We start from the raw sequence: 22,048 nt of genomic DNA, 5'->3' as shown, positions 1-22,048 counted from the left end.
GAATTCTTGGCAGGGATGTGAGAGACGAAGTCGCGAACTAGATGTAGCGAATAGTAGGCGGAGCGTTTGCAATAGTCACAAACAATCCTTGCTGCCCTCTCACAATATATTGCCTTACTCTCCGTGACCAACGATCTGCCTCCTCCCATGTACACCCTCCCACTGCTCCCAAAGCCCCTTCCAAATGTCTCTCTCACTCCTGCCTAGACCGGCGAACATAGCGTCTAGCCCATCCCTGTGTAAGCTAGCCGTGCCAATGACTTCCCAGATGCCTGGCATCAACTTCTCCCTCACCTCCTGATCTAATCGTCCGTTGAGCTGGAAGCGGCAGAACGATGCGAGGAGAGGGTACAGGAATTTGCTAGCCTTGTCGCGGGCTGCCTTGATAGGGTCATTGAGGTCTTTGGAGTTACGTGACTGATGATGCTGGTGTGCCTTTGTGATAGAAGATTGCGGTGGGTTGCACAGAGTCGAGAGAAGACGCGTGAATTGCGCTGCATTTGCGGGTGTGAGACGCACTGGCTCCGTAGCTGTGACGGTACGTAGCCACGAAGGCAGAGCGCCACTGCGACTAGCATTCGGGATGAAGAGGCAGAACAGCAGGCCTTGCAGAAGTGGTAAGAGGAGGTGGAAGCGTCCCCCTAGGCGGCCACGGTGTACGAGTAGGGTGAGGCGACTCGTATGGCAGAGCCTTGAGAAGATCTCAGGAGCATACTGAGATGACAGTACGGGGCTGCTTCGGGATGTGAGCTTTACGAGTACGCTGAAGACGCATTCGATACTGTGTTGTGAAGCAAGCGAGGGTTTATCGTTTAGAATCGTGTCAATGCAGCCGATCAGAGCGTTGAAAGAATCATAGTCGGGGCTCTCGGCAAGCAGAACGCATATCCTAGGTAGGAGTGCAAGCTGCCTCTGCTTGAGCTCGGCGTTGGACTCCAGCTGGTCGTCCACGGTCTTGATAAGATCGTCGAGGATGCGGTAGGACGCGGCAAGGTTTGGCTGTTTTTGATCAACAGTCATTGTTGGAACCAAGTCTAGCTTCTCGTGGAAGGCAAGCGGGCTGAGCGTATTGCGCAGTGTTGTATACACGTTATCTTGTATGCGAACTGGGCTACTTCTGAGGACGGTGAGCGCCAGGCTGATCAGCCACTTGACGTCTGGGTAGATCTCGTATTTGGCGATCAATGTGTATACTCGTGCGAAGTAGTCTATAACTTCGCTCGGGATGAGAACCGATGAATCGATGTATTGCTCGAGGTCAATGGCGTCCTTGAGCCATGTGCGGAGCCATGCCTGCACGCGGCCAAGCTGTTTCACTTCTTTCAAGGCGTCTATGGACAGCTCGTTGAAAGCGTCCAACGACCCTTGAAGCAGTGCAATATCCTCACTACCAAGACATTGCTTGAGCAGGTCGACATAGCGCTCGATGTGAAGCAATGAGTTTTGCTTTTGGGAAACCGACGTCGCTCGCAAGACCGAGAGCCTTGCTAGCGTGCACTTATTGGTGGCTTTTGCAATGGATAGCAGCCGTCCTGCGTAGGCGATGAAGAACTCTTTGTTTTGGGCTTGAGCCTGATTCGGAATGATATGGCCAAGGGTTCTTTGGACGAGCTCTCGCAGGAGCTGCAATGCTGCATCTGTTTCGAGATTTTGACGATGCAGCTGTTCTGCGACGTCGAATATCACGTCTGCGTCGGTAGAAACTTTGGCTGTTGCATTTGGAACATATTGGAGATGTGCCATGACGCTTAAGGGTACTACTGTGTCGCTCTGTCCGAGGTCGAGGAGTTCGGTCGTGCGGTCCAGTATGGCTTGTCTTTGCTCGCGGGACAAAGCCGAAGGTTGAATATGAAGTATTGCTTCGCCGACCACAGCAGGCATCTTGTTTCCGGCTCCCTGACCGAGAGCCTCCACAAGAGCTGCACAGTATGCGTCTTGTATGACGGAGTTTCCATGCTCGAGGATGGACTGAGAAAGTGATTGACAGATGAGATCCCTGGTAACGCCATCGAATTGAGGTAGCTTCGATAGTAAGGCATGCAAAGATTGGCGGCATGTATCCTTATCTGCGTGCTCGAGGAGACTGATAGAGTATGCGCAGAAAACTTGGATCATCTTCTGCTGTGCGTCGGGTTCTAGCTGGTCGGAAGTCAGTGAGCTGATCGCCTTGCCTAAACCACTGCGAATAATATCCTCCGAACCGGACAGGGTCTGAAGACGATCACAAGTGTTAAGCCAGAACAATGTTGCAGCAGCTCTTGCAGATGCATCTGCGCCTTCGCCGGCGTCTCGGCGCCCTGCTGACTTGACTTTCAGAGCTTGTTCGAGCAGCGGGTAGAGTAGCTCATGTTGCAGCGGGGATGATGCGTGAAGCTCGATGGGCCACAACTTCTCTAGTAGCTGGCACAGTGTGAACCAGGAGAGGTGGGCCTTGGTGTAACGGCTGTAATTGAGTTCCTGAACCCATGTCTTGTATGTGAGGAACAAAGCATGAAGCTCAGATTTAAGTGCTTCGATCGTGTTCTCGGACTGGATTGATTGGAGAAGAGCCGGCAGCAGGACAGCACTGCTTGCTGCATTCTTGTAAGCGGCGAGTTTCCTAACCTTGACGTTCTCTTCGGCGGAGGTCTCGATTGCCACAGCAAGCTGCGCCAGGCGCTCCGCATGCTCCTGAATCAGTGTTGTTATCTGGTTCTGGGTCAAGGATGGTTCGAGAGACTCCGCTAGAGCATTGTGCAGGGCGCGATCTTCCCAAATGATTTCCTGTCCGTCCTTGAGAGAATTGCGCTTGCCGTGCCTGTAGCTCTTGACCAACTGCTCATCCCATCTCCGGATGAAGCCGAGTAGATTCCTGTGGCGCACAAACGCCAGCATCAGTGGGTTGATGATCCTCTCCAGAATTTCAGCGCGACCTAAAGGAGCACCAGCCTCGTTGTTGGATGCAGTATGTCGCTTTTCTTTAGAGGCAATGGCTGTCTGCTTGTCGGTAAAGCCTGTGCCCTCCAACTCTGAAGCCGTTATCTTCTCGAACAAGAACTCAGTAAGGTCAGTCTGACGCTCTTGCGTGACTTTGGCTCCCAACTTCGACTCCACAAAGACCGATGAGTCGAGCTGAATCAGAGATGCGATGAGGGACCAATGCACCTGCTTCTCCTGGCGTTCGGGGTACTTCACACCACAGTGATACCAGAAGATCTTTTTGACAAGGTCTGCAGAAAGGCTTACTTCATGCGCTTGCAGAGCGTGGATAGCACCGCTAAGCGCAGTAACGGCCGTCGGCCGTGTGATAAACTTCGGAGGTGTTGTTAGCGAGCACCCAGCACACTCAGCAAGCGCTGAAAAGACAGCTTGTATCCAAGGCTTCTCCATCGCCCTGCTCCTGGGCGTCCGTGATGGAGAGGCGCGGATTGCTAGATCGAGCACATGAGGGACTGTGTTGAAAAGAGATGCGAGCTCTGTGGGTAGCGCGTCGCCACCATCTTCAATCTGCGCAGCCTGGAGGAGCTTTGCGCGGAGCGGTTCCAGGTTACTTGCAAGGACTGTGGTATCTCGGGCGTTCGGACCAACATCGTTAGAGCCTGTAGCGACACTGACATCTGCAAAGAAAGCTGCTCTTGAAGGTGCGAGCAGGTGTCTCGCCAGAAGCTTGTCGAGCGCTGCGATTGCGCGATCAAGGGTTCTCTGAGAGCCTCTTGTTGTACCATCGCTACGCATCGTTTTGAGAAGTTCCAGCAATGTCAAGATAGGTACAAGGCACTCGGTGTTGAACTCCTCGGCGGATGCCCCAGTCTCGTCTTTGACCTCAGCGGTCCGCAGGTCCCACATGTCGAGCGCAAGCGACAGGTTCAGGTATTCGTCCAAAGAAGTATCCTCGGAAGTGGATGGAGGAGTCGCGCACAATATCCGGACAGCAGTAAGCCAGAACCTTAGGATGCGCGAGGCTTCTGCGCTGTCCGTCCTCAAAACCATCTTCATCAGCTCAGCCTGGGTAGTGTCGTCGCTCTGGTCGCTTCCGGCTAAGCGAGCGATAGAGTTGACCACAGTCCTGACCACGCCGAAAAGACGGTCCAGGTTTACAGGGCCGGCTGCTGTCGATGCTGCCGATGATGCCTCAGCGGTTCCTCGTTTGCGCTTCTTGGATGGTTTGGTTCCTTCGCGGACGGTCGCGCTCGACTCGGAGTCATCTTTCATGTGAACGTCTTCTGAAGTGGCCGTCGACTGTAGGACTGCGTCTGTGTTGAAGTTCTCAACGAGGGTTCTCTCCAAGATACTGGGGAAGGCGGCATCGCGTAGATGCGGTGCGCTTCTTGAGACGGGCAAGACATGTATCATCCAGTCGAGAAGCTGCCACGCGCTGGCATTTGTTCGCGCTGTCCGCCCGGTTTCCGTCTCGTCTTTCAACTTGTCGAGGATCCATCGCAGAACCCATTCCGCTCTTGCGCGCACAAGTCGTCGTATGATTTCTGATCTTGTGTCGTGGTCCTGTATGGTACTCCAGTCTTCGGGAAGGCCTATAATATGCGCAGCTTGGCGGATCTGTTCGTCGAGGTCGGAGAAGTCTTGGTTGATGGCTTGCAGCCGCGGTCGGGTCGACGCAGGGTCGTTCTTGGAGGCCTGCTATGTTGTCAGCTATGTATATACCTATGAGTATGAAGAAATCCTACTGGCTTGATTGGTGCCATCTTGTCACCTCGTTCCCGTTGTGAATGCAAGAACGGGAACAGATCGCAAAGGCCTGGTATGCGGAAAAAGTTTGGGCACGGACCAGCCATCATAGTCGTGCCTGCCCTGCCAAGTGCCGGCGACGTCAAAGTTCCGCTTGGAGCTCCGCCCAGCGCCCATCAACACCACGTCGAACCGCTGTCCATCACCCCCAGCACACCGAGTGCGCCCTTGAACCGCCCAATTGCACTCGCAAACACGCCCGCCATGGCCGACAACACCCCCCAGCCCGTCGCTCCCATCTCGCGCACCACACGTCCCATGAGCGAAGCTCTCCTCAACGAAAAGGTACAATCCCCGGGAAAGAGGCCTCTGAGGCATGGCAAAAACATCTGCACATCTTGAAAGAGGCGTCAAGATATGCCAGAAGCGGGGTAGTCGAATAATGGCAGTCTTGGCCCGCCTCACGCGACTACTGCCAACTTCCGTTCGATCATACGCCGAGACAAGAATGTTGGAACGCCATCGGACAGTCATGCTAACATGATCCCAGTGGGACCGCTGCCTCTCTTCAATGCTCATCCGCTCCGGCCTCGGCCTGTCATTCGGCGTCGTCTTCTCCGTACTTCTCTTCAAGCGCCGCGCATGGCCCGCATTCACCGGTCTCGGTTTCGGTGCCGGAAGGGCCTGGGAAGAGTGCGACAACGTAAGATACAATTAGTCTTGGAACTGGCATAAGAGACCGAATACTGACAGAGGAACAGTCCTTCAAGCGCGCAGCATCACCCCCGAAAGACGGCCTCCGCATTATCCGACCATAAGCCAACTAATCTCCACGAACGAGATGGATCGGAACTATTCTATGTAATTCGAACTTTGCATGCGGACGATGCGCTGTACAGTAGGGCATGGTATAGATCATTTTGGGCAATTGAACGCTGTACTTTTCCACAACCGCTGCACGATTTCTTCCAGCTACACCCACCTACACTTTCTCTATCATATCATATACTCCCTCCCTGCTATTGATACTGCCTTCGTCATCTTCTCAGGTCCTACCATTTCTTCTCCTTCTTGCGTGTCTTAAGGTTATGGCAAATCTTGCCCATGTCCACCCCCACCTCACTTGACCCACTCCTCAAACTTGTACTCCTCCGCTCCATCCGCCACTGTGAACCTGTAGGTACTGAACACGATACTCTCATACAGCTCGCGTCCAGCAGCCCTCGCCTTTCTATGCCACGGCCCCAGCCCTCCTTTGTACGCATCTTCCCTGCTGTGCCAGAAGCCTACCACCATGGTCAGCGGAGCCCATCCTAAACCACTTCACTTTGGGTATGGGAAAGAAGGGAATAACAACGTACAAGTAGCAAGATTTCTCCTCTCTCCATCTGCCTTTCCGAACCAATACTTCAACAGCCCCCCACTCTCACACGCCTCCCGATGAGATTCTGCGTCGAGTCGATACAGATACTCCTCGTCGATTCCTTCCTTGAGCTGTGAGCGGAAGACCACAACGTAGAAACTGGTTTCTCTCCAGGTAAAGTTTTCCCTTGCGATCAGATCGCGCAGAGCGGTCAGGACAGAGTCGAAGTTCAGGGCCTGGGTGTAGGAGGCGGTTGCGTATGCGGGTGTTGCTGGTTTCAGGACTGTAAGAGCTAATGCGAGCAGCCTGGAAGCGGTGGTCAGGTGCTGAGAGGAAAGATCGAGGTAATGGCCTGGGATGTTGTACGGGGAGGAGATCAGGAGAGTGGAGGATGGCTGTTCAGCTCGTAAGGCGGTCTTGTTGGACTGCTCGTTGCGAAGTGTGAGTTGCTCATGTGCCGCGGCCTCGAAACGCAGTTTGTCGAAGTCGGTGGATATAGATCTTGGGTCGAGCAGGCCATGGATTTGCGTGGCGTCCAGAATGGGCGGTATCGCTGGTAGCTCCATGGAAACCTCGTGTGGTGACAAAGGAGTTGGGACGGCGATGTTGGCGCCAGGAGTCTGTATCATCATCGAAGTGACCTCCAAAGCCATAATGTAAATTGCACTTGTGGGCACGATTTGGGGGATCTGTTGTATGTAGATATCCGGTACCGAGATGTTGCACGAAGTATCTTCCACTGCGTACTACTCCTAGCTCTTACACAGCATCGGTCTTGGTGAGTATTGCAACGATGACAGCCTACAATTTGACATTAATTGGTGGAATACAAGACGAATGTAGTTGTGTCGCGGATTCGAATAGGCAGTAGTAGGAGGCCGAGCTCGGCTCTACGAAGGCGCGGTGACAGATGGGTGACCTTTCGCTACAAGCACGTTTGATCACGCAATCTGACGAATACGATACTAGGCCCTCCAAGATCAGCACACGCAACAAGGTCGGTCTGTTGAAGGGTAGGAGCGACTGTACGCTCTAACACGTGGAGAAAGATGGGGCTGATTGGTTCGTTGGCCGGTTACGTACAATTCCATGTATACCCTGGCTGCATCTGCAGTGAGCCATGATCCTAGCGACATTCGGAAAAGAGCGCAGATGAAGGCCAGGTCCAAATTTTGAAATTCAAGCTTTCCCTCTTTCCATATCGATTATCACACGTTGCAAAAGACCGAGGAAAGTGGACGTGTCTCGCCTGCCAGGTTTCCCGTCTCGGTCATCCTTTGAAATCGCCACGTGGATATCCAGCCCTTGCGCATCCCTTACGCCTTGCCAAAAGAGAGACCGAGTACAATGACACAGAGGGTATCAAATAAAATGAGAGGCATACAAGGTATGCAGGTCAACCGAATTGTCGTAAAGAAAGGGCTTATTCCACAATCGCCGTCTGCGCGAGCCTATACATGCGTTGATAGCCAAATTGATGCTGGTCTTTTGTCGGGGGTACCTCGCAGCCATACTCTTCAATGCAAGCGTCAAAGGGCTTGTTCTGTAGGCGGTTGTCTCCCGGCGGTAGCGGCAGATCGTTTCCTCGATCTCGCAGCTCGGTCTTGAGCTCCATCAGGTTACCCCACAAGATGAAGAGCTTCTCCTCGAGTTTCTTGAGAACCTTGGGCTGATTCGTGAGACTGCGAAAGTATTAGTAAGGTAGTAATCGTGAAGGAACAGGCTTGCTCACTCAACAGCGTTCATCTTTAGCAGAAACTGCGCAGCTTCATTGTTGACGACCACGCGCAGTTTCTCAGCCACTGTATCGCGAGGGACGTTGGCATCTTCGAGTAGGAGAACGAATCCCCATTCCCACTTCTCGTTCGCATGGGCACCATTCGAGCTCTGGCGCTTGGGATGCTTGTTCCACTTCCTGTCTCTTGTACTATGCGCGAAGAGCTTGATTTCAGGAGGATAAACATCGACTATGCGCACGCGAGATCGATGTCTGCAGTTGATGAATGGAAGTTCAAATGTGGTGTACTTTTCTGTTGTCGTCACGGTCCGGTGAGGGTTGTGTATGATTTCGGAAATTGTGGATAGTTTCATGTGGGGGAAAGCGGCGGTGACTGAGGAAAGTCAGTGTGGAAGAAGAAAGAGGCCGGGCAGTCTTACCGTTTGTGTTAATACCACCACGACCCTTTTCCCATTCTCGTTCTGTTCGCTGGAGCTCTTCTAGTTCGGCGTCCTTGTCTGCTCGCGCCTTCAGTTTCTTGGCCTCTCTTTTCTCTTTTGCAGATTTGGCAGAAGGCTGCTTCGGTTCATTCTGCAACGCCTGAAAAGCTGTTTTGGTCTCGCGTTCCTTTTCGTACTCTTCCCGCCGTTTGTTAATTGCTTCGATCTCGCCCTCGCTCTTCAGGAGCATAATATCGACTTTTGAATCGTTCATTTTGTCCTCATGTAGAGCACCCTCCAACTTGCCATTGGTAGCCAGCTTGGCTCGCATGTTTCTTACAAAGACGAAGTCACCCTGGCCAAGGTTTTCCTGTATCCAAGCCGCATTTGCTCCATACACGGTGATGTTGAGGACCATGTGACCAAATGGACTACTCCAGCGCCTTTCTCTGACCGGGAAATCTTTTTCCGAGTCTGGATCTGGGTAGTAGAGCATTTGTTCATTCGGAGTATAGTCGGTCACTTTCAAGTCGACTCGGTCACCTAACTGAGTATAGTAGAAGTCGACAACCTGTGCACAAACATCGTAGAAGGTATCAAGTTGCAGATCCTTGATTAAAGACTTCTTCCTTGCTGTCTTGGCTTTGGAAGCACTAATGGCCGCATGCTGCTTCACTTGTGGTGCTGCGCCCTTGGATGCATGCTTTAGATGTATGACAGCCATCTGCTCTGGAATCGTCGGGGGAGGGCCCCCAGTCCTTTCGTGAGGCAGCTTTTGACTGCCGGCCTGAAACGCCTCGCTCAGCCCCGGAACGGGAATCCTGTGGCTTGGGAAGACGACGATGTGGCAGGTCCTAGAACCAATGGCGTCCATGCGAAACTGGTACTCTTGCAGCTGCCACCTTCGGAGTATGACGACATCGCCAACGGTCTTGGGAAACTTGTCTTCGGTTGGTCTGAACAATCGGCAGGTGATGCTTGATTCACCTCCAACCTCACCAGACGTGAAGTCATCTTGAATAGTGAAGTTTAGGGCCATGTCCTGTCTTCGCGTTGTTTTGGGAAGATCAAGACTGACCAGCACGCCGATTAGACTGACCGTGGACTTCGCCTCGGTGGCATCTTTGATAGCCGTGAAGCCGTTGGGCAGCTGCAGCGGCATTGCAGCTGGAGATGGCCGAAAGCGGTTAGCGTGGACTGCAAGGCCGTCAAAGGAGAAGCAATTGCAGGAGAGGCGAAGTGGCTGAGACTAGGCCTTTGTCTGTCGTAGTGGTCTCGCAATACGGGCGTGCAGGTGTGACAAACAGCTGCAGGGTGGCGGGGGCATATCACTGCGACAGTCGCGACGCGTCGTGGTGGTTGCTTAGGTAGAGCGCTCGAGCCAAGCTACTAGCGCCAATACCCGCTTCGCCGCTTCCGCTTTCAAAATCACCCCTCTGGTAGGAAAGTTTACTCCCCTTTACAAACAAACAGCCGCACCCAAATCTTGTCCGACTCCCACACTGCACGCCCACCAGAGTCGCTAGCATGGCCGACAAGTACATCCCCGAGCACCGTCGCACGACGTTCAAGGCGAAGAGCGCCTTCAAGCCAGACGAACTCCGCCGCCGCCGTGAAGAGCAACAGGTCGAGATCCGCCGGGCGAAGCGTGAGGAGAACCTCGCAAAGCGCCGCGGTATCGCTGGACGGGACCAGCCGGGCGCCTCGCTCGGCGCTGCCCCCGACAGCGACGATGAGGGCGGCAACATCGAGAGCCAGGTGCGTTTATACCCCACCATCCCGTGCCTCAGCGAGCACAGAGAGAGAGAGTAGCAGGCTGACATAACGCGATGTAGCTTAACGAGGAGCTCCCCCAGATGGTAAAGGGCGTCTTCTCAGAACAGATCGACGAGCAGATCCAGGCGACGACCAAGTTCCGCAAGCTGCTGTCCAAGGAGCGCAACCCCCCGATCGAGCGCGTTATCGAGACTGGCGTCGTGAGCCGCTTCGTCGAGTTCCTGCGCTCCCCGCACACGCTGGTGCAGTTCGAGGCCGCCTGGGCCCTCACCAACATCGCGTCGGGCTCGGCGCAACAGACACAGGTCGTCATTGAGGCGGGCGCCGTGCCCATCTTCGTCGAGCTGCTCAGCAGCCACGAGCCAGACGTCCGGGAGCAGGCCGTCTGGGCCCTGGGCAACATTGCCGGTGACAGCCCCGCCTGCCGCGACTTTGTCCTGCAGGCCGGTGCTCTCCGCCCGCTGCTGGCCCTGCTGGGCGACAGCCGCAAGCTCAGCATGCTGCGCAATGCCACCTGGACCCTGAGCAACTTCTGCCGCGGCAAGACCCCTCAGCCCGACTGGCAAACTGTGAGTTCTGCTCGCTGCCCCACTTAACTCGAAGTACTAATTGTCCAGCAGATCCAGCCTGCCCTGCCCGTGCTCGCCAAGCTCGTATACTCGCTCGACGACGAGGTCCTCATCGACGCCTGCTGGGCCATCTCGTACCTCTCCGATGGCTCCAACGACAAGATCCAGGCCGTCATCGAGGCTGGCATCCCCCGCCGCCTCGTGGAGCTGCTCATGCACGCCTCGACCTCCGTCCAGACCCCCGCCCTGCGCTCCGTCGGCAACATCGTGACTGGCGACGACGTCCAGACCCAGGTCATCATCAACTGCGGCTCGCTCCCCGCGCTGCTGTCCCTCCTCAGCTCCACCAAGGACGGAATCCGCAAGGAGGCTTGCTGGACCATCTCCAACATCACCGCCGGCAACTCGACCCAGATCCAGGCCGTCATCGATGCTAACATCATCCCCCCTCTGATCCACCTCCTCCAGAACGGCGACTTCAAGACGCGCAAGGAGGCCTGCTGGGCCATCTCCAACGCCACCAGCGGTGGTCTGCAGAAGCCTGCTCAGATCCGCTACCTCGTCCAGAGCGGCTGCATCAAGCCCCTCTGCGATCTCCTCGCCTGCCCCGACAACAAGATCATCCAGGTTGCCCTCGATGGTCTTGAGAACATTCTCAAGGTCGGCGAGATGGACAAGGAGGCCAGCGAGGGTGGTGCTGGCGGCGAGCCCATCAACCGCTACGCTCTCTTCATCGAAGAGGTCGGCGGCATGGAGAAGATCCACGAGTGCCAGAACAACGCCAACGAGGAGATCTACATGAAGGCCTACAACATCATCGAGAAGTACTTCGCCGACGAGGAGGGTGAGGCGGAGAACATGGGCGAGGCCGGACCCCAGGTCAACCAGGACGGTCAGTTCGGCTTCGGCGCCGCTGGTCAGCAGCAACAACAAAACTTCAACTTCGCCAACGGAGGTGACTCCATGGACATGTAAGCGGGTCTAGGTCCGCGACGAGTCCGAAGTTGAAACGTTGCATTTCAGTGCAGCCCTTCCACCACGCTAGCCAGCCACGAGAGCACGACTAGTAGTGTTTGCAGTATCCTGGACGAACACGGAGATCATACACGATATGATACATGATCCACGGAAGTGCTATGATTGCGAGGACCTTTGTGTTTCCTTAGCAATACCCCCATCCTTTCCAGCTATCACTTCGCCATGATTTCAATGAAGCCTTAAAGATACACCGTCTTGTACCCCACCCATGTTCAATAACCGCATCATATCCCCGGCGTTGCGTGTTTGTCTAGCTTGTCTGAAGATCGGAATGGTTGGACTGGGCGGTCTGCTCTGGAATGGCGCTCTACACAATTGGGTGCAAGGGCAACATGCGCTCGCAGTCCAGCCGCGCCAGCCAGATAGCTGAATAAATCGCCGAGTAATCGGCTTACAACATAGCCTGGTCGACATGAATGAAGTTGCATGTGATTGTTGAACTAACAGTGCCGCTAGCTGGGAAAGTAACACGTGCGTCATCCGCGGAACCCTGATCACCCCGCCCCGGCATGCCTCCGCGAACCACGCGTGGGGTTAGCTATCTTTGCTCGCTCGCTTCGTGATAGCATGTCGCGTGTCTCAGGATGAAATCCGTAAAATCGCGTGCGCGCCTACGCGACGTCTCTGCAATCTGTGCAGAATCCAATGATATCCCAAGCAACGCCCTGGACCGATGGCGCAATCATCGCGAACACACCGCCGCCCCGAACTCGCAGCCAGCGCACCACCATCTTGACACAACTGCCATTCCACACATTCGGCACCAGGATCACTACTTCTTCGTGATATGAGACGCTGAAGTTTGACTACACAACAACAGATACTCAGCATGTGTAGGTTTATGGTAAGCAGAGCACCATAGACCCGCGCAGTACGCAGCTAACACCCACAGGTCTACAAAGGCAAGGATGAGATCCTCCTCTCCGAGCTCATTCTAAACCCTTCGCATTCTATCCTTACACAATCCTTCGACTCGCGCCTCCGCCTAGTACGTTACCATCCACCGCCCACATCACCCCTTCCACTAACCACCACCAGGACAGACGGCGCCCACACAACGGCGACGGTTTCGGCATCGGCTACTACACGTGCCCATCCCTCGGTCCCACGCCCTGCGTCTTCACCTCCACAATCCCAGCATGGAACTGCATAAACCTCTCGCGCATCGCGTCCAAAACCACGTCGAGCCTCATCTTCGCCCACGTCCGCGCTACAACCGAGGGTAACCTCAGCGACAGCAACTGCCACCCTTTCAGCTACAAGAGCCTCATGTTCATGCACAACGGCGGTATTGGATGCTGGAAACAGATCAAGCGCAGACTAGCTATGAGTCTGGACGAGAAGTGGTTCAACGTTGTAGGCGGGAGTACGGATAGCGAGTGGGCGTTCGCTACCTTCCTCGATTGTCTCGATAAAGCTGGTATTTCACCTGATAAAGATGTTGAGCCAGGTGTAGGCTTCGGACATACGGTGCTGCGCAAAGCGATACTGAAGACGATTGAGCGGCTCAATGGCTTCATCAAAGATGTCGTGGGCGAACAAGGTGTCGGCGAGGAGGATAGCAGGAGTCTGCTCAACTTCGCTGTGACGGATGGTGTTAGCGTGGTTTGCTCGCGGTACGTGAGCAGTAAGACAGACGAGGCAGCGAGCCTCTTCTTCAGCAGTGGAACTAGTTGGCGCGAACTCAATGCTCAGTCCCAGGACTCTGATGCTGGTGTTTCTGTCGATGACGAGGAGAGAGAGAGGGACTACGTTATGGAACGTAGGGACAAGGGGAGTGACATCGTGCTTGTGGCTAGTGAGCCGTTGACGTTTGAGAGGGGTATGTTGTTCTTCACGTCCTTTCTGGTGCATCGTGTGCTAATGAGAACAGATAACTGGGTTACGGTTCCCACGAATAGTACGCTTACTATATCGAAGCAGACGGTCATGATTCATCCCATTGTCGATGAGTTTTACAGTCCTAACCCGGCGCACGAGCGGAGCGCGAACTTCGCGCAGGCCAAAGGGCAGACGGTCACGGGTAGTGATAAGAGGGTCCTAGGTGCTGTCGGGGACGCGGCTTAGTGAAAAACTTAGAGAGTCAGAAATATTGTATTGGGTTGGCCGTGGCCTTGGGAATCTACGTGACGGCCGTAATCTAGTCCATATAAGTCATCATGTAATGGTTGCGTTGCATATTGCAGTTGTATTCCGAAAGCAGACTCGAGCCAGTCAGCCAGCCCATGTTGGAATTCGACTCTCCTCCCCTGTCGAGGTAGATTGAGAATATTTCCCCTTGACGGTTCGTGTATCGCAATATCAAGGGTTCCGCTTGAGGACGTTGCTGCTAGCCAAAGACTCCATCCACAACCTCGCTTTCTCCCTCTCTATCTTGACCACATCTGGATGCTCTTGCCCTGGAGACTTCTTCGCTGCCATCTTCATGTCCGACATTGCCTTCTCGATAACGGGATGAGTCTTGTCGTCGCGCACAGAATACGATGCCTCTGCCCTATAGGGATTGATGTTGACTGAAGCGTCGTCTTCCATGAGAGGACCATAGTCTCGAACCACGGTCTGGCAAAAGTCCTTCCAACCTCTGCTCAAGATTTGTTGCCCCCGATCCTGTTCTTTGGTGTCGAGGCAGCTGTATTCAATACTCCATTTTGCCAGTTGCTTCCAGCTCCAAAGGGACATGGTGGGGTCGCCGACCATGATCTGGTAGAACTCGTGTGACATTGAGTTGCTGTGCGCATTGTTAGTACCGAACTCGTGCGCGACGCAAAAGGTTTGCATGGGCGGCATCCCTTACCTGAAGAGTGATGGGTTGTCTGAGTTGACTGTACAAGGTATGCCCGCAGCCAGCAGTTCTGGGTATGGGTGTTCTTTGACGTTTCTGCAAAGGTGCAAAAGCTCATTCGAGATGGGACAAAGCTCAATGCAGATACCTTTGCTGGTCTTCGTCTTCTTGAATTTCTCAATGAGATGGGTATGCTTCATGAGCGCGTATCCGTGGCCAATGCGCTTCGATTCCAGCGCCACTGCGTCGTAGAGGTTGGAGTTCTCCGGATCGGAGGAGCCGCCCGTGTCGAGCAGTGTCTCACCGGCGTGGAACATGAAAGGTATGTCCAGTTTCAGTTTCTTACACGTTTCCTGGAATGTAACGAGCTCTTTCCTATAAAACCCAATGTGGTTGGGCCGGTCCTCCGCGCCCACGAGATCGAAACCTAGGGATGTTAGAAACGGTTACGCTTGGAATGCTAGGTGCTGCTTACCACAAATAAGATCCGGGAATTCCATCTTGAGCGCTATGCAATCTCTCATTTCCTTTTGCATAAGCGGTATGGGAATAGACCGTGGTGTGCAATATATGATCTTGAGTCCAAATGGGAACTTGTCATCGTTGCCATGCTGCTCTGTAAGCATTTTCCTCTTTTCCTTCATTCCATCTACAATGAGTCGCATCTGTTCGTGGTTCTTGATGCGCTTCTCGTGAATGCCGCTGTCGGCAGGAATGAACTTGTCCAAAAGCATTGGTCGTAGTTCGGCGTACATGACGTTCTCCTCGATCATACGGTCAATAGCATCGCCTATGTATTCTTTGTAGACGCTCTCATAGTTTAGTAAGCCTTTGAAAGCCCTGGTAGCTTGGTTGAAGCGAGCCCATACTCTGTGTATACGTTAGTGAGTACCGCGATGATGTAGGAGCAACACATACCCATTCACAGTCTGTGTAGGCCCATAGGCTTCGTCAAGGCTAAGAACCATCTTCGATCTTAACCAATTCTCAGCGGGACGAAGCTTGGTAGGCTTTGTCTGTCCACAGTGTTGTGGCTGTCCAGCTTGAAAAGTCTCAGGTTCTTCGTCTTGGTATTCACCTGGGAACTGTCTTTCAAATTCCTCCTGGAAGTCTGACCATGGCATCCAGGTAGTCTTCAGATAGCTCTCAGCCTTGGGGTTTTCCTGATCCATTAGTTTGGGATAAGAGTCCGAGAAGATGTTGACGCCAGGATCGACGGTTGTTGGGTCGCAGACATTGAAAATCATCTCAGTCTCCCCAAGATGCTCCTTCTTTGTGATTGGTATGATGCTGCGAATGTACATGTTCTTCATCTTGCGCGCTCGGACAAGAAGTATCTCAGGATGCAATTCGGCATTGAAGTGAAGATGTAACAAAGCGCCCTTTGGAACGATCCTGGCGATCTGGTATAGCTTGCTTTCGTTGTCTATGCGGTCCTTGTTGGTAAGATATTGCCCGCCCATGTCGCGATCGTTTTCTAAAGGCAGCGCTTCAGACGGTCGGTTACCGAAAGTAACAACCCGCTCATACTCGCGAATCGCTCGGATGATGGCAGCAGCCCTTTCCTCAACCTTGTCGTCTTTGGATCTGGATTTATCCTTGGGTCTCACTGGTCGATCCCAAGCACTCTCGTTCTCTGCTTTCACGAGATCCTGTGTCTTTTTCTCGTGAGCAGTGGCTACTTGATCAATACCTTCCAGAACGGCTTTGAACTGGATCTCCGCCCTCTTCTGAAACTCGGTCAGGTCCTCAGCGTTTGGGGAAGACATCTCGACGGTCTTTGGTTCTCCTGAATGTAGTGGTATCTTCCTAGTAGGTTGCGGGCTGAGGGCCCTCTTTCTCTTCTTTGGTGAGTCAGCTACAGTCATAACTGGTCGGTTTGAGTCTCCTGGAGAGTTGTGCCTGTCACGTACAAAGCTGCATCCAAAAGTCAACACAGCCGCGATAAACATGAGCCTTGACTTGGAGACTCACAATGTGGGGATGACAATACCACACGTTGCCAACAACCCCGGACGGGTTCTGTGGGACTCACTCGAAGTTTTGGGTTCGGCGTCAGTGGGCATGCCGATGACGATGGAATGAAGAAGCGTCTATCACCGGCTGCTCATGCCACCTGCGAAAAGACTGCAGGTACAATGATATGAAGCGACACGACTGGTTCACGCCGCTCTCGGTGACCTTTCTCGATTGACCGGTTTGGGCTGTGTATGATTCGGATATCCAACACAATCCTTAGATCCCGTGAAACGAGGTTGGTTCAAGGCACACCCCGTGACTAGATAGTACTCTAACCAGGCGATTGATATGGTGTACCAAATTCAAGTACCGCTGTCCCACTTGTCGGCCTATTGCACGTAGCGAACTGGGTTAGTATTGGAATTCACAAGGTAGTCGCGGCTGTGGTTTGTTCGCTGCGCCTCATACCCCGCGGCTAAGGAAATGCGCGAGGCTGGGAGACGAGTGATGCCTGGAGCGATGGCCACGACCAAGTACATATGTCGTAGCGGCAGGATCAAAAGAAAGCGTGAGGAGAGGAAGAAAACGGCGACGTTTGCCCTGACTAGACGATGACGTTTCTTGCGCTCATAAATTCTGATGACTGGGAAGGAGCGATGCCACCAGCACTATCGCGTGCCTGAGGACACGCAAGACAGAAGGAAGGAGCAACCACATACATCAGCGCACGCTTTTTTGCGTTCAATTCTTCCTTCTCTTGACAGCTCGAGTGAATGCGACACCGCTTTTCACGTCTTTTCAGCGCAAACCTCGACGTTTCGTACAGTTGTCGCTATCGGATCGTGTCACGGGGATGTCAGCCTGGTGCGTGCGCCTGTTCTGGTGTTGCGAGCAGCAGGCGAAGATGGCGATCACAGACGAGTTCAAGCTCCACTCGCAGTCGGGGCGCAGCGATCCAAACTTTCGCGATGTCGTTGCGACAAGCGGATCAGTTACTAGAAAGAAGTTGGAAGTCAAGCTGAAGCTGGGCAGGACAGCCCATCGCTCACACGATGAAGGAGGCTATGCAAAAGCCTCATGCATTCTGCCATACGCCGGATAACCCTGGAGCCTAGCCACTGGCCCTGTCAGCCATGTTGCCCCTCACTTCTTCAGCCTGAGGCACCCAATAGCTGCACAAGCCCCAATCCATGGGGGCTGTGGGATTGCACAAACTCCCGTGTCCTCGAGACAGCGCCTGTGCCTCCTGTGCCTCCTTGACCGGAGTGGAATGAGGTGCCACACGCAGATCCGGTGGGCGCTGCACGCATGTTTTGGCCCCCAGCGTCTACGCTGTACGCGCGCCTTTTCCTGCTCCACGCTGGGGCTTCGTCTTCATCATACATGCCTTTTTTTCGCCTCAATCCTGGCTCTGTTGTATATACGCTTGCGGCCCTTTTGTCACTGCATCATAGCGCGTCGATTCAGATTTATGCATCGTTCCCATCACATTCAGCTTCGGCCATCAGTTTGCACTGAGTCTTGAAGATCGCGTGTATCTTAGCGACATGTATTGGCTGCCCGCAGATGAGAACGGGAAGATATCACTCAATGAACTACAACTAGATATCGTTGGTTTTCTCGCCATCTTGGGCGAGGGTTCCGTGCTCGCCAATGCTCAGGTTTCGACGCTTTCGAAATGGATATTCCTACCACGGTTGATCCCGGCACCTCAAGCCCTGATGAGGCCGACGAGACCATTTCAACTAGAGCCTTCCCGAGGTCACGTAACCGGCATCGTCTCGGGAAACCACAGGGATCACATCAATCATATTGGAAACATCGTCTGGTAAGTGCATCTTCTCGGTCAAACTCGGTAGCCGCCAGCTGCCACGAGGTACTTTCCCACACGTCAACCGTGGACCGGAGTCACCATTGCACTAGACATCACACGTACCAATATACAACCATAGCATAAGCGTGCCATACTAACAAAGTACTAGTGACGCGAACAACCTGAAGCCCTTCTCCGTACGGGTTGTCGAAATCAAACGCGTCCACGACCGACCGCTCAAGGCCAAGACCTTTGGCCCACTCACAATCGTAAACTTCATCGGCTTCGCCCTCTCTGCTCTCCTACTTGCGCTATCGATATGGCAGGACGATGGCATGTCGGTGGTAGCGACGGTACTACTCTCGCTTCTTTCCAGTCTGATCGGACTGGGTAACAAGTGGGAACTGGAACTACCCTCGCGGAAATACAAAAAGACAGAGGTACCGGGGGGAGACGTTGTCATTCGATATCCAAAGGGGTCTTTCCTGATCGTGCGTTGCGAGGAGGACGTGGCCCGAGAACTCTACTTCGCACCGGAGAACATCAATTACCTCTTGACGCACGGTCCGGCATACCGAATTCTGAGCCTGGTGGGCACTATGATGCTTATGGGAGGCGTCATCTGTCTCGCCAATGCTCAGATTCAGGTTCAGATCGCCTGGGCCGGTTCCTACATGTTACTGGGCGCTTCGTACTGGGTTGTCGCTGCCTTGCACAGCAAGTTGCACTGGGACACCTCGTGTTATAAAGTCGAAAACGAATGCCTCTCTGACTCCGACTTGGACAAGAAAGGATACCCTTCGGAAAACGACACGTTCACACAAGCTCTGTGGAGGGCCATTTGTGTCAGCAAAAACATTGGATGGGTTAAAATGAGCGATGCTTGTCCTGATACCGAGGCCTGGCACGAATGGCTCCTAGAGGCAAAGGCATGTAGTGAAGACTTCCAAACGGTTGAAGACGAGGAGAAGTCGAGAGGCAAGACAATGTGGGAGGTCCCCGAATGGGACGCACAGGGTTCTCTGGGGAGACTGCTGGCTGAGCATGCGGGACGCCAGAAAAAACTCATTAGACAGAAGGTCGAATCAGCTTGACCAGTTTCATCGGGCTTCATGGACATTCATTTTGGGGTTATGCATAGCGCTGGGGCACGACAAACTAACCATCATACAACGAAAATTTTTCTACGACGAGCGCTCATTCTACGACTTACGATTTACGACTGAGAACGACGACTTCACCGCGACGGCAGCGCTGCCATCATCTTGTACCATCCTACAACACTGGAATCCTACATCAAGCTTTCATTTACACGTCTCGCATCGTTAGCGCTTTGAGCGTTCATGTATCTATAGCATTTTTCACATAGCAGAAAAAATACACACAGCAGTATTTATACAAAGCTCGCCATTCGCACCAGTCACCACTTCTCACCAACGCAGACATCACCTCACCGCGATCAATGCTTGTCAAAACCGGTGCTTCTAGCGTTGAATAGCCTTAATTTTGCGCAGTCATATATAGCCAGCGCAACGCTGCGTCTAAATAACGCAGACTCATGTTCGTGGCATGACACCTGGACACACCGTGCTCAGCTCCAGACTCACAGCGGCTTGGCAACTCCGAGTAACCTCGTAGGATGGGAACCATGAGTACAGAGCGAGGAGACCGACGAGCCCAGGAATGGGCTCTCCCCGATCTATGACTATCCTCTCGAGTCACTGGTTTTGTGTCGCTCCTGCTGGCTGACAAAGAACCCAACAGCGGAGAGCCTCAGCCTCCATCTTGCAGTCATCATTGCATCTGCGCGACCAGACTTCAGGTAGCGCTCTTCCACCGCTGCTCAAATTCCACCTTCCTCCTTACTACACTCCTCAACCACTTTTCCAGATTCTCTCCTTCAACCTGCGCATCGACATCCATAGCCTCGCCTTCAGCCTCCAATCTCACACCACCCTCCTCTTCTTCGTCTTCGTCTCCACAGCATGCATCTTCTGCCATCTGGCATGCCTCGTTCCACTCCTCGTAGCTGAAGTTTCCCTCGCTTTCGCTCAGCAGCATTTTCCTGTCGCCAGAGAATGCGAAGACGTGTACCGATCGTATGGGCTTTGCGCGTAGTAGTTCGTTTGCGGTGGGCGAGAGTAGGGGTGGGAAGGAGTTCGTAGACGGCGAGGCGGGTTGTGCGATCATCACGGAAGTGAGGACTGTGCGGAGGGGTATCGATGCGGAGAGGAGCGCGAGGAGCGCGGTGTGAAGAAGGTGTGGGAGGAGGGTCAGAGACTGGGGCTGTTAGCGATTGGTGGTCATGAGAGACGGTATCACAACTGGACATACGGTATTGACGCCTGCTGTACTATCTTCTTCCGGTAAACTCCTGACTTGGAGTGTGATTTGTACAAGTGTTCGCGGTATCGCTCGGGTCAGAATTACACTGCGCAGTGTGTTGTGTACCAGTGTTTCGAGATGTCGTTCCCTTGGACCTGGATACCCGTCAGTATATCAATCACTACCCCAACAAGCGTAAACACATACTTCCAACTCCCATAGCGGGTCTGACGTTCACCTCGATCGCTGCTTCCTCGGGTAGTTCATCGCGTCGCTGTACTTCGATTGGACCATTGACGGCGCCAATGATGGAGTAGCCATTGTGGGTATATGTCGCAGAACCGTCGGCGCGGTTCAAATGCGTGAGGATAACTGTAGGTGCGACCATGATTTCGTGACCAGATTCGTATGCGCGTCGTGAATGAAGAGTTCGACTCTCCGTACTGTCAACTGTGTAGGTGGTGGGAGGAGGTGTGCGATAGGATCAGATTGTTGAGTAAGCCAGCAGACGCGTCGAGTTGAAGGACTGTAATGCGCAGAAATTGGACGAAGGGGTGCGTGCTCTAAGATGCGCTTCTGCACCTCAGTGACGATATGCCATCTCCAAAAGTTTTGGTGGGGATGGCGCTCAGCCCAGCCTGTGGCTCAAGCTTCAGACCTCGGCGCATCACCGCGGCCAGCTCAGCCATCCGAATCCGATATCCTTGCCAATGCGACAATTGAGCTGTCCGCCAGCCTCCACTTGCATTTTCACCGCCATAGACATACAGCGCATCATCTCCACCCATTATAAGATCAATACCAATATCAGAACCTATCCCAAACATATATAGACACCATGGCAGGCTCGTCGCGCAACGCATCGCCCATCAAGCGCCTCATGACCGAACTGCAAACATACCAACACGACTCCAACGACGCGCTGTACGAACTCGGACCTACAGACGATGATGTGATGCAATGGAGAGCGGTTATGAAGGGTGTAGAGGGAACGGCATATGAAGGTACGCAGAACCCGGCGCATACTTCACCTACACCGCCTACAGGATCACCACGTTCACCTACTAACACTTCACAGACGGCTGCTGGCTCCTCTCCATCGCTATCCCCTCCACTTACCCCCTCACCCCGCCCACTATCCGCTTCGTAACGCCCATCTGCCACCCCAACGTCGACTTCAAGACGGGCGAGATCTGCCTCGATCTACTCAAGACCGCTTGGACACCCGCGTATACTATCTCTTCGACTCTGACGAGTATACACCAACTACTCACTAGCGCTGAGCCAGACAGCCCGCTGAATGTGGATGTTGCGCAGCTATTCAGGACAAACGACGATGTTGGGGCCAGGAGTTTGATCAGGTTTTATACTGTTAGCGAGAAGTATGATTGGAAGGGGAAGAGATAGACTGTATAGCGCGGTATGGGTTGGAACAGATGTGGCTTGTTGTACATTGGCGTAAGAAGGCTGTGTGAAAATATCTATTCTGGCGTTCGGTTTGATTTGGGACGAGATACCTATATTGGAGAGCGCGAACGCATCATGTATTCGCAATGGAGTATACTACCGACACATCATCTACATCTCTCCAACTTGACTGT

The 22,048-nt window shown here is 53.5% G+C and overlaps 9 protein-coding genes across 9 annotated transcripts; 4 read left to right on the top strand and 5 right to left on the bottom strand.

Moving 5' to 3' along the window:
• Positions 1-114: 114 nt before the first annotated feature.
• J4E87_003600 (uncharacterized protein) lies at positions 115-4,772 on the bottom strand (the record flags this gene model as incomplete). The annotated part of the gene is made up of 3 exons (XM_049375225.1): positions 115-4,614; positions 4,665-4,735; positions 4,766-4,772. The coding sequence occupies 3 exons, from the start codon at positions 4,770-4,772 to the stop codon at positions 115-117; spliced, it is 4,578 nt and encodes a 1,525-aa protein (XP_049235147.1).
• Positions 4,773-4,929: 157 nt separating this feature from the next.
• MIC10 (Mitochondrial inner membrane organizing system component) lies at positions 4,930-5,483 on the top strand (the record flags this gene model as incomplete). Its single annotated transcript, XM_049375224.1, has 3 exons — positions 4,930-5,010; positions 5,216-5,368; positions 5,427-5,483. The coding sequence occupies 3 exons, from the start codon at positions 4,930-4,932 to the stop codon at positions 5,481-5,483; spliced, it is 291 nt and encodes a 96-aa protein (XP_049235146.1).
• A 301-nt stretch (positions 5,484-5,784) lies between these two features.
• J4E87_003598 (uncharacterized protein) lies at positions 5,785-6,798 on the bottom strand (the record flags this gene model as incomplete). The annotated part of the gene is made up of 3 exons (XM_049375223.1): positions 5,785-5,951; positions 6,027-6,767; positions 6,792-6,798. The coding sequence occupies 3 exons, from the start codon at positions 6,796-6,798 to the stop codon at positions 5,785-5,787; spliced, it is 915 nt and encodes a 304-aa protein (XP_049235145.1).
• A 653-nt stretch (positions 6,799-7,451) lies between these two features.
• J4E87_003597 (uncharacterized protein) lies at positions 7,452-9,347 on the bottom strand (the record flags this gene model as incomplete). The annotated part of the gene is made up of 3 exons (XM_049375222.1): positions 7,452-7,710; positions 7,761-7,995; positions 8,186-9,347. The coding sequence occupies 3 exons, from the start codon at positions 9,345-9,347 to the stop codon at positions 7,452-7,454; spliced, it is 1,656 nt and encodes a 551-aa protein (XP_049235144.1).
• A 365-nt stretch (positions 9,348-9,712) lies between these two features.
• J4E87_003596 (uncharacterized protein) lies at positions 9,713-13,635 on the top strand (the record flags this gene model as incomplete). Its single annotated transcript, XM_049375221.1, has 7 exons — positions 9,713-9,943; positions 10,021-10,530; positions 10,582-11,501; positions 12,397-12,412; positions 12,461-12,556; positions 12,607-13,390; positions 13,442-13,635. The coding sequence occupies 7 exons, from the start codon at positions 9,713-9,715 to the stop codon at positions 13,633-13,635; spliced, it is 2,751 nt and encodes a 916-aa protein (XP_049235143.1).
• Positions 13,636-13,869: 234 nt separating this feature from the next.
• Positions 13,870-16,218, bottom strand: J4E87_003595 (uncharacterized protein; the record flags this gene model as incomplete). The annotated part of the gene is made up of 4 exons (XM_049375220.1): positions 13,870-14,296; positions 14,363-14,777; positions 14,826-15,220; positions 15,269-16,218. 4 exons carry the CDS (start codon positions 16,216-16,218, stop codon positions 13,870-13,872), a joined length of 2,187 nt encoding a protein of 728 aa, XP_049235142.1.
• A 1,638-nt stretch (positions 16,219-17,856) lies between these two features.
• Positions 17,857-19,216, top strand: J4E87_003594 (uncharacterized protein; the record flags this gene model as incomplete). The annotated part of the gene is made up of 2 exons (XM_049375219.1): positions 17,857-18,137; positions 18,292-19,216. 2 exons carry the CDS (start codon positions 17,857-17,859, stop codon positions 19,214-19,216), a joined length of 1,206 nt encoding a protein of 401 aa, XP_049235141.1.
• Positions 19,217-19,940: 724 nt separating this feature from the next.
• Positions 19,941-20,835, bottom strand: J4E87_003593 (uncharacterized protein; the record flags this gene model as incomplete). The annotated part of the gene is made up of 3 exons (XM_049375218.1): positions 19,941-20,402; positions 20,457-20,602; positions 20,655-20,835. 3 exons carry the CDS (start codon positions 20,833-20,835, stop codon positions 19,941-19,943), a joined length of 789 nt encoding a protein of 262 aa, XP_049235140.1.
• A 450-nt stretch (positions 20,836-21,285) lies between these two features.
• On the top strand, positions 21,286-21,854 carry J4E87_003592 (uncharacterized protein; the record flags this gene model as incomplete). The annotated part of the gene is made up of 2 exons (XM_049375217.1): positions 21,286-21,451; positions 21,526-21,854. 2 exons carry the CDS (start codon positions 21,286-21,288, stop codon positions 21,852-21,854), a joined length of 495 nt encoding a protein of 164 aa, XP_049235139.1.
• Between the last annotated feature and the right edge of the window lie 194 nt (positions 21,855-22,048).

Source organism: Alternaria ethzedia (assembly GCF_023757985.1).
Source record: "Alternaria ethzedia strain BMP 0044 chromosome Unknown scaffold_6, whole genome shotgun sequence".
NCBI classification, from domain to species: domain Eukaryota; kingdom Fungi; phylum Ascomycota; class Dothideomycetes; order Pleosporales; family Pleosporaceae; genus Alternaria; species Alternaria ethzedia.
Note: the sequence above shows the minus strand (reverse complement) of the source record. Positions and strands in the feature narration are given on the sequence as shown.